This window comes from Procambarus clarkii, chromosome 53 (assembly GCF_040958095.1).
Source record: "Procambarus clarkii isolate CNS0578487 chromosome 53, FALCON_Pclarkii_2.0, whole genome shotgun sequence".
NCBI classification, from domain to species: Eukaryota; Metazoa; Arthropoda; class Malacostraca; order Decapoda; family Cambaridae; genus Procambarus; species Procambarus clarkii.
Window position 1 is genome coordinate 31,199,364 of NC_091202.1, and position 11,560 is coordinate 31,210,923.

Genomic DNA, 11,560 nt, shown 5'->3' on the forward strand with positions numbered 1-11,560 from the left:
TCAGATCCCTTGGACATCGAAACTGCATATACCTCAACAATTTGCTATCTGTTTTTCAGAATTCCAATTTTTGATCACCTTTGCAGGTGCATGGTTTTGTAGTTCCTTTCTCAAGAAATTGAACTTGCCTAGTCAATAAATCCAATTCAGTTTAACTAATGCCTGTCATATATAAGCTAACAGACAAAGCTGTTAAAGTTGACTGTTTGACAATAGCTGACCCTTAAATAGTTGTCTTGGTATACCACCAATCTTGATTATTAGTACAATTATAATTTTAAGACAATTATATAAAACTAATCATTTGGCTAACAATTACAAAAATAAATGTTTAAGGGATTTGAAGCACACCCTGTAGTACAATTACCTTTATGCAGAGCCATATTTAAGAGTTTTCTATAACTCTGGGTGGTTGTTATTCTTTTAGATGTCGAACTTTCATTAATCTATACACATTAGAGTAAATTCAAATTTCACGTCTAGTCAATCTGGCCACAGGTTGATATGGTCTTCAGTGCAATTACAAGAAAACTATAAAAAATACATATTATCACAGTCTGGCTTGATTTTTATGAATTATATAAAAAAAAACTCTCAAGGGTTACAATTAAATTAATTAACTTCCTCAAAAGTTTATTTATTCATAACAAGAAAGGAAGAGTGGTTACAAAAGGTAAACATTTTCAGCCCTTTTGCTTTCTATGGGTTAAGCGCAGCAAGCTTCTCTCGTTTCGCTGCTCTTTCTGCCGCGATATCACGCTGTTTCTTTCCACTGAGGTTGTGTTTACGGGCAAACTTCATATTTCGCAGGAACTTGGGATCTACCTACAACACACCAAAAAGAACAAGTTAAACATTTATACCAATTTGATAACTGTCACAAGCAACTTCTGAAACTACCTGGATACCTCCAACAATATTTAACTTTCCTCATACTCAAACAAACAAAAAAAAAGACTAAAAACAACCTTAGGCACATAGACATCTGCTGATATCTTGCTTTTCTTTTTACAGGAAATGGCTTCAACATTAATTACACAAGTGATAAAGAACATATTCAAAACCTTGCATAAAAAAAATCAAACATTCTTATAATCTATAATAAATAAGAAACCTATTTTTACAAAGTAGAATCAGTTGCCATATTATACATTTAGTAAAAATAGGATATACATGAGCAATAATGTAGCTAAGAATTATGAGTTATAAACACAATAAACTATCAGAAAAAGTAATCAAAATCCCTTAAGTTTGCAATGAATGTTAAATGAACAAAGGATAAAAATCAAACTTTAGTGAAAAAGTATAGCTATCTGCATTCTACATGAAAGTATACTAGTATTCTGTATCCATTCATTTGGGTAGGCACTAACTTCTTTATGCAGTCTATCTGCCTCTCTCCAAATCTTAACACATCTATACACTAAATACAGTCTTTCATTACACCAGCCACTTTCCTTCTCCAAGACACTAAACATGAGAAAATATATCATGTTGACTTCAAAGCCCAGGTATTTAAACTAACCCACATCTAGGACTTCTTTGTTGTCCACAATCTCCTACAGTTCCTCTTCTCTCCACCACCCCTACTTTTTTTTGCCAACTTTCACTTTTAGCAGTCTGCTCTTAGCAGCAGATGTACCTATCTCCTGCTAAAACTACATACAGTACATCAAATTTGATGAGATTATGTAACTAGTAAAGGTTGGAAACAAAAAAAAATTCAGAATATATGCAGGCTTTCCTCGATTTAAATGACCAAGAAAACGTTAACTATTGAACCTAAATCTGTAAAATTTAAAAATTAAGAAAATGTAAACAATGCTTCATTAACTTACTCCACGCATAGAGGGATGCTTTGACTTTTTGGGGCGACGGATGGGATTACTGAAAACAAAATATAAAGATTACTAATATGAACTTCTTAACATTTAGAATATATGCCTTAACTTGCAAAATAGTTTTTATGAGTAAATGTACACAAGTCATCCAATTCTCTATACTATATTTTCAGTCAATACATTCAACATACAAGTTCACATTTAATAGATTGGTTTGCTTCTCAACACAACTGAGAGGGGCACTAGTCTGCAAAATGATTCTTTTAATTGGCTACACTTCAAATTTGCTGATTTGCCTTTTGTACCAGTATACACAGACCTGGTAATTCAACATTTTCTATTCCTTCACACCCCATTTGCTTGTCTATATATTTTCCATTTCATTTCTTTCACTTCTAGCAGTAAGAATTTTCTATGCAATACATACATACTAGCACACACTCAGAAGTGAAAGAAATCAGAAGTGCTTAAAAATGCCAGGAAATTGCAGTGATGAGGTTGGCAAACTTCAGTCAATACGACAAGACCTCTCAAAAGAAGACAGAAAAGCCGAAAACAAACCTTGATGAAGCGAAACGTCTAAATGGGAATAGAATTGATTTTTTTTTTCTACAGTTGAAAGCTAGTGAAATTGTACATAAAAACAAAGCAACAATCATTAGAGGAAGAGGACGTAAGGGCCAAAGACAAAGGCACTAACATAGATAAACCGAGAAAAAATATCAGTCAAGAGATATAATTCAGCTAGAGGTCAGATATTGTCGCACTAACAAAGATATGACAAGATGGGGGGGCTATGTGCTGGTGAAAGAACACCTGAAGGCAAGTTAATAATCAAAAACCCCTCAAGAAGCTGAAGTTGACATATTGGCATTGCAGGTCTGGAATCAGGATGATAAACTGCTAATCGTAAATGCCTACAGCCCACCAGCAAGCAACACATCGACAAAGGAGGAACTGGATGACAAACGAGAGGGCCTCATAATGACCATGAGAGAGAATGTAGTAAGGGCAGATAGAGATAAGTCAATTGTTGGTACTGATGAACTTCAACTTGAAAGCAATAAACTGGGAGGTCAACGAAGCAAGAAATGACATTTGGACAGGCAGATTTGTAAACCTCATTCTGGAGACATGTATCAACGTGCCGAACAGGCAACAAGATTGAGGGAAGAGGATGTTCCGTCAATACTGGATCTGCAGGTAATGAGTCACAATAACGTGGCTGAAGTATGTTGACCAGACCACACACTAGAAGGTGAAGGGACAACGACATTTAGGTCCGTCCTGGACCATTCTCAAGTTGATTGTCAATCGACTTGATAATGGTCCAGGACGGACCGAAACGTCGTCGTCCCTTCACCTTCTAGTGTATGGTCTGGTCAAAAATACTGGATCTAATATTCACCAGAAAAGAAGAGATATTTGACATCCAGTACCTTCCTCCCTTAGGAAAGTGTGATCATGTCCTGTTCAAAATTAAATATGCTCTGCAATATAATTTAGAAGAGAATGGGAACATTGAAACAGTTGATAAACTCAATTTCAAGAGAGGACATTATGGGGAGCTTAGAAAATTCTTTAATGACTTTAAGTGGACAGACTTGTTGCTAGGTAAGGAAGTAAGTAAGATGCATGTCAAATTTTGCAAAACATACAATGAAGGCACACAAACATTCATACCAAAACAGAGATGCAGGACCAGAAAACAGGATTGGTTCAACAGAAATTGCAAGAGGGCCAAAGAAAAGAAAAGAAAAAAGAAAAGACAAGAAAATGGGTTCAATATCGAAAGAGGCCTAACCGCCAAACATACCAGCATTACAAACTAGCAGGAAACAATTACACAGCAGTAAGAAGAGAAGTAGAAAGGAACTTTGAGAATGGTTTTGCTGACAAATGTAAACCAGATCCAGGCCTATTCTATAAATTCATTAAAAGCAAGCTGCATATAAAAAATAAAAGAGAGATTGAGAACCGAACAGGAATACTAAGAATGAAAACGAAATGTGTGAAATGCTAAATGAACAGTTCCAAGGTGTGTTTGAGCAAAATTAAAATTTCAGAGCCAGACCAAATACCAATTCCAGAACAAACCATAAAATACACGGAGTTACCGCAAAACAAAGTGGAAAAATTACTGATGGGGCTAGGAAGAAAAGCAGTTGGACCTGATGGAATTTCACCTTGGGTGCTGCAAGAATGTGCAACTGAGCTAAGCATTCCACTCCAATTAATATTCCAGACATCCTTGTGCACAGAAATCTTAGCAGATATATGGAAAAATGTAAACATAGTACCAATTTATAAAATGGTATGTAGTAGAGGAACCTCTAAATTGTAGACCCTGTGTCATTAACAAGTGTGGTAGTTAAAAAAATAGAAAAAATAGTAAAGCCAAATGACATAACACAACACAAGAGTACAGTAATGCCAAAATAGCACAGACAGACAGTATGATTTTCGAACAGGAAGATCCTGTGTAACAAATCTCCTTGGCTTTTATGATAAGAGCCACAGATACACTACAAGAAAGAGGCAGTTGGGTTGGCTGTTAATCAAGACCTAAAAAGGCTTTTGATAGTCCCACACAAGAGGCTGTTCTGGAAACTGGAACATGCTGGAGGGGTGACAGGGAGACTTCTGACATGGATGAAAAATTTCCTAACCAACAGACAGATGAGGGCAATAATCAGATACAATGTCTAACTGGAGGAGTGTTACTAGCGGAGTACCGCAAGGTTTAGCTCTTGCACCAGAAATGTTCATAGACTACATAAACGATTTACCAGAGGAAATACAGAATTATATGAACACGGTTGTGGATGATGGTAAGATACTGGGGAAGATAGACGCAGACAATTGTAGTAGTAGGCACTCATCAGTCTCGGGAGATTATGGAATTACGCTCTGGTTGTCGGTCCGGAGTGGTCTCTCCAAGGCGCAAAGCCAGGGTAGGTTGATACGGAGGAGAAGCTGTTACCCATGCAGCAGGTCCCCCTCCCCCCTCTATACAGTGCCGAAAGTCTCTAATAGAAAGGCAAACACCAATGCGATTGGTTCCAGCGACCTCAAAGTTAGTGAAAGAAGGCACAGGGATTCCAAGCCCAGAGACCGCCATGGTTGTGGCCGGAGAACCACCCCATCAAGGGTGGTTCACTTTTGCAAATAGTGGTAAAGGGTTGGAACAAAATATGCGAGGTGGTGGTGGAGGCCAAAACCGTCAGTAGTTTCAAAGTGTTAAAACGACAAAGAGAATTGGGTAGATGGGACACCACGAGCGTAGCTCTCATCCGTTAACTACACTTGGGTAATTACACACAAAAGGAGGCGTGTGATGAATACAATAAGAAATTTCAAGTAGTATTCACAATAGAGCAAGGAGAGGTTCCTAAACTATAAAATGAATATCTAACCACTGGAGGAGTTAAGAGATTACCAGTGGGGTGGTAAAGAAGCATTTGCTTGAATTTGATAAGGCAAAGGCTGTAGGACCAGATGGAATTTCACCACGGATACTAAGAGGATACTACCATTCTCAATGGTGTATATCAAGTCACTGGTAACAGGAGAACTAAAAAATTTGGAAGACTGCTATTGTAGTCCTGATATACAAAAAGGGAGACAGACAGGAAACACTGAACTACAGGCAAGTGGCCCAAACTTGCATATCATGTAAGGGAATGGAGAAGATTGTGAGAAAAACTCGTAGAACAGTTTAACGTAGTAGTTAGTAAATGGAATGTATTAGGCAGTGATGTGGCCTCCATACACAGTTTCAAATGTAGATATAAGAGCCCAATAGACTCTAAACTGTACACCAGTTGATTGACAGTCGAGACAGGATCAAAGTGCTGAAGCTAAATACCCTCAAGCACAATTAGACAAGTACATACAAAATCATGGGTAGTAATGAAAACCACACTACTTGGCCTATTATGCAAGACCCAATTTGCCTAACAAGCGCTGATTTTTTGTTCTCAAATATTTCTTTCCAAATGGGTTTATTCCAATTAATATTATATTACAGTATATTCAGAACATGAATTACCAAGTTAGGTTAGGTTTGACAATTGCTATGTTAGGTTTAACTATAAAATTATGCTGTAATGGAAAGCTTAATCATCCATACAAAAGAAATTGTGAAAAAGGGAACAACTAATAAACTAAAAGTACTTACCGGTGAGCCTTGCGGTTCTGATTGTGATTGGTATGATTCTTTGACTTCGCCATTTTTTAGTCTTTTCACCCTGGAAACATAATGAAGAATAGTGAAATAAAACAGAATAGATGTTTATAGTATAGATGATGTTTAAAGCATATAATTTCTGCTAACCATTACCATTAATGTCAAAATACAAATGCAGCAGGCTGTACTCTACAGTACTGTGTTTTAATTATAGCCCATCTAGTGAAGTCTTCCCAGTCACTATACCCAGCATCTCTCAATACAAATGATATCATGAACATTAACTTGTAAACTGCTCCTGTCACCCTGAAGTGACAAGGGCCAGCCAGAGTGCCAATCACCTGTGGAAGCCTAGATGTGCCCTGTAATGCTAAGAAGTCTCACCGATTCTATATGGACTGCCACATTGGGAAACATGCCCCCCCCCCCCTAAGTAAAAAGATGGGAACCATATCTGGTGCATCCCAATCCACTGACTGATACCCCATGATAGAAACCATTAAAGACATGCCAAATTTCAAGACCTGTTTGAAATGAAGATTTTAATGATGAGGAATCTATTATAAATAGTTAACTTGGAAATTATTTCTTAGAATATAGTATCATATATATCAGTTTGTGGGGTAATAAAGTAAAATTTCCCTTTCATACAGCCTACAGATCCCTCATGTACTATGTCACTTGTCATAAACATGAGATGAGAAAATTGACATTTGCTGCACTGCACAGGTTTACAGAGGCATATTCTTCACAGGAATTTTTGAACAAGGTACTGTACTGCATATGGGTGGTTCCAGTATCATTACCTTTCATTGGTTTAGAGTACCAATATCCTCACGGACCGATCTGACCAGGCCTCCTGGTTGGTGGACTGGCCAACCAGGCTGTTCAATGCAACTGCCTGTAGCCTGAGTCAACCCTGGGACCAGATTCATGAAGCAGTAACGCAAACACTTATGAACCTGTACATCTTTTCTCAATCTTTGGAGGCTTTGTTTACAATTATTAAACAGTTAATGAGCTCGGAAGCACCAAGAGGCTGTTTATAGCAATAAAAACAGTTGATTGGAAAGTTTTCATGCTTGTAAACTGTTTAATAAATGTAACCAAAGCCGTCAAAGATTGCGGAAAGACATACCCGTTCGTAAGTACTTGCGTAACTGCTTCGTGAATCCAGGCCCAGATGAGCAGGTATTTGCTGGAGGTGTCTTATCAAGTTATCATTTGAACACCATGAAAGGTTGGCTAGTAATGCCCCTTATGTTTAGAGGGAGTATTGAAGTCTTGGGCACTTAATGTTGATAGAATTCTCTCTCAACTTAACTCCTGAACTTTTACTTTTCAATGGGGACTATTGAAAAGACTCGGGACTAAGAACAGACTTTAAAATAATTAAAGACTCCTGGTCTTTACTTATTTCCATGCAGATTTGGAACCAGCCTCCAATATTTTCAGTGTACTATTATCTCTTGGCTGCACTAAAGAATGCAGATTTAAACATTTTAAAGTCCTAATACTTCAGATGTTCTATCGAGTAGACTCGGGCAACAAAAGACCTTTCTTTGTACATTCTGCTCAGCAATTTCTCCAGTTCTGAATGGCAGTGCTATTGTGTAACAATATTTGTTCTTTAATTATTTTTTACCACCTGACAGCCTACGTATTGTGCCCAGACCCCATGAAATTGCCTCGTGTGAAACTACTGTATATAGAGCAACTCGGTTACTGAAAAGAAAGGTAGGACAGAAAAGGTAGCAGCTGCAATCAATGTGAGGGGTGCTATGAGGAAGCAAAGCACACTACAAGGTAAAGAAAAGCTCAAGTCACTGAACTTTGTGAAAATGGTTGCGAAGCCGAAAAACCACATTGTGTTGCCAGGGTTTTGGGAGAAAGCACAAGTACTGTCCGACCAGAAAACAGAACATTCATGACTACTAGTCAGGGAGGGAGGATTATCAGGGGAAAGCGCCAAGCCATTACTACTATATAGCACGAGTGAGGGAACAAGCACCGTCGAGATTGTAACACGAAAACCTCAAAGTGTGTACAATTTAATGAGCTGGCACAGAATCGGTAAAGAAATATGGAATGCAACAGGCAGATTTGCAATGAATTTAGGAATAATTTCAGTAACTGATTTCAATATTGCCAAATTCAAACGAAAACACTACAGTAGGAGCAACCACTGAACGCACATGCACACGAGCACCCTCAGAACACGCACACTACATCAACTGTGGAATTCACACACAATGAAGTCTTAGGGGCAACGCATACACTGGCATTTGAGGAAAGCTGGTCCTGAGGCACCTTAAAAACCCTAACTGGTTTCCTGTTCCTGACAATATGAAACTAATGCCTACAAGCCAAATGCCCTGTACGAGATTACAATGCCATACCTAAAGTGGCAAAACCGGCAAGGTATTATGGTAACAAAACTGAACCTACAGCATACATTAGACCAAAATCTATCCACCCTCCCCCCTCAAAAAAAAAATCAGTTACAAAGCAGTCTAAAATTATCACATCCCTATAGATAAATCCTGTTAGTGGCCTCGGCCCGGGCTTGGGGAGTAGAACTCTCAGAACCCCATCAACCATGTATCAACCAGGTCTCAAACTAATTATACTGTGAAACGATCCATCTAATTATCCAAATTATGGAAAAGAGGAAATATAACTTATTATAACGTTGGTGCAAAATGTAGAACGTGACTAAATTTTCCACTAAGAAATATTACGAAATGAGGCCGAAATTGGTGGTGGGCGACAGTCTTGTATAGACACTCCCACGCGAGTAAAATTGTTTTCTTTTCCATGTTCTAGAATTAGCACCAACATTATTGTAAACAACTATTATGATTTATTCATTATTTACGTAATATAAGGAGGCTTTGGTTAATTCTAAGGAGTCCTATAAACACAATCACTTATTATAAAAAGAACACAAACCAAATTCTGCCCGGAACGCTGCGCGTACTAGTGGCTTTACAAGAATGTTATTACTATGTATCCTCACAATCCCAATGTACCTTCTTGTATATATATAAATAAATAAATAAACCGCCACACACACTGCTACAGGCCTCACTCAGGCTGCCAATGTTTACAATTCTGTATATGTGACTAAATATATACCAAACTGCACCGTAAACCCACAATAAGGTGCAGTGAGATGCGGCAGGATGCAAGGAATGGAAAGACCGAGATGTGAGATGCAGGAGGGCGCGGATGGTGAGGATAATAAGAGATGAGGAGAACAGCAGCTGGCACTCACCCGCGCGTGTCTGGCGGCCACAGTGAAGGAAGGAGGCCCGCCCTTCGTACACACCGCTCACGCGCACACGCACACTCCTCGTTTCGTTCATATATTACCTCTGTAAAAATATATATTTCGTATTTTGGATGTGTTTGCGCACCAAAAGTATCAAAATCAAAATGTTTATTCATAATAATAATAATTTTAATAATAATATTTTATTTAGGAAAAGTACATACATAGATGCAGTTACAAACATTCTGATTATTTATAGACAGAGCTAGTACATACAAATACCTCAATCACTAAAACGCATGGCGTTTCAGGTAAAAATTCAGGTAACAGTGCAACTGCATCCCGTCACGCAGGATGCAGTTGCACCTCCACAGATCTCCAGTATCATCTATTGATACTGTTAATGGCTCAAAAAGGCCACCAGTTACGAGCTATTCATGCCCGTGCCACCTTTTGGGTGGCTACATCTTCATCTTAACACATTAACACGGGAGACATCTCCTGTCACGCAGGGTGCAGTCGCACCTCCACAGATCTCCAGTATCATCTATTGATAATGGTGATGACTCAAAAGGGCCACCATTTACGGGCTATTCATACCCGTGACACCTTTTGGGTGGCTTCATCTTCATCTTAACACATTAACACGGGAGACATCTCCCGTCACGCAGGGTGCAGTCGCACCTCCACAGATCTCCAGTAATATATATAGCTATATATATAATATATATAGCTATATATATAATATATATAGCTATTACTATATATAATATAGTAATAGCTCTTGATACTGGTAATGGCTCAAAAGGGCCACCACTTACGGGCTATTCATTCCCGTGCTACCTTTTGGGTGGCTTAATCTTCATCAATCATCAATCAGGTAACAGTACGTACATACATAGATGATGAGTTACAAACATAATGTTGGATTTCTAGATAGAGCTAGTACATACAATACCATGCAAGGTATGGGGAAAAACACTTAGACTAAAGCTTAATTACCTTTAAAGCTTTATTACCTTTAAGATTAACGTATAAATTGTGTAGGAAAAGAAAAAAAGGGCGGGGACATGGCAGAAATCAGTCATTTTACAACTTGCTCAACAAACAGTATTGTTTGAAAATAACAAGACATGGGTTGACATTTAGGGGGGGGGGTAAGGCAGGTTACGTGGAGTTTATTAGGTAGAACTTAGTTTTCCTCTTAAACTGGTTGAGAGAGGTACAGCCTTTGACATGATTGGGAAGGTCATTCCACATTCTGGGTCCCTTGTTGTTATAGATTCAGCTACTCGGAACAAGTTCCAAGTAGCACGGGCTATGGTGAGCCCGTAGTGGACTTACCTGGCACAAAAGCAGTGCTGTGTGATAATGGTGTGCTGGGTCCCTTGATTTGTTGAACATTTCTAGTTTGGTTAAGGCGCATTCTTGGAATATTAAATAGGTATTTGTTTCTGGTGTGGTGTGGTGCCCATGGGTTCTGTTACAACCTTCTAGGAAGCATTTAGGGCCAGGATTGACATCACAGTTCAGAGTTTTAAATATATAGAGTACACATGAGAGGATGTGCAGTGACTTAATATCTAACATATTCACAGATTTAAGTAAGGGTACATCGAGTGTTGTCTGGGGCTAGAGTTTGATATTGAACAGGTGCATCAGGGTGAAATAAACTCTGCCTATTTGTTTCCACCTCTGCCAGGAATCGATCCCGGGCCATTAGGACTACGACCCCCAAACGTTGTCTACTCAGCCGCGAGGCCAAGCGTAATCACCTATTTGTGCTTGGGGGGTTTGAGCTCTGGCTCTTTCGGCCCGCCTCTAAACTGTCAATCAATCAATCAATGGATTTTTCACACACACACACACTGGATCTAAGAGTCAATGCTCGATCCTGCAGGTACAAATAGGTGAGTACACACACAAGGGGCGCTGGTAGCTGAGTGGACAGTACGCAGGACTAGTAATCTTTTGGCCCGGGTTCGATTCCCGGCACCGGCGAGGAACAATGGGTGTACCTATTTACTGCTAAGTAACAGAGACATCAGGGTGAAAGTAACTGCCCATTTGTTTCCGAAATCGCCAGGGGATCGATCCCTGGTCCACAGGGGAGTCTACGTATCCAGAGTGCTGTCCACTCAGCCGCGAGCTAGGCCTCTAGCTATGGAGCTAAGCCAGTTAAATCAGTTTCACACTTGTGGTCTGTGTACATATGTTGTCTTTGTATAGTCTACAGGCTGCTGCAGTGCGACCTGT

The 11,560-nt window shown here is 39.0% G+C and overlaps 1 protein-coding gene across 2 annotated transcripts; it reads right to left on the minus strand.

The window, feature by feature from the left end:
* Positions 1-620: 620 nt before the first annotated feature.
* Positions 621-9,389, minus strand: RpL29 (ribosomal protein L29). Of its 2 annotated transcripts, none has more exons than XM_045756658.2 (4): positions 9,308-9,389; positions 6,022-6,091; positions 1,839-1,887; positions 621-825 (listed from the first exon to the last, which is right to left on the minus strand). In XM_045756658.2, exons 2-4 carry the CDS (start codon positions 6,072-6,074, stop codon positions 700-702), a joined length of 228 nt encoding a protein of 75 aa, XP_045612614.1. In that variant the 5' UTR covers positions 6,075-6,091; positions 9,308-9,389; the 3' UTR covers positions 621-699. The 2 variants fall into 2 exon arrangements, with proteins under 2 accessions (XP_045612614.1, XP_045612615.1); XM_045756659.2 differs by having other exon boundaries at positions 9,190-9,318.
* Between the last annotated feature and the right edge of the window lie 2,171 nt (positions 9,390-11,560).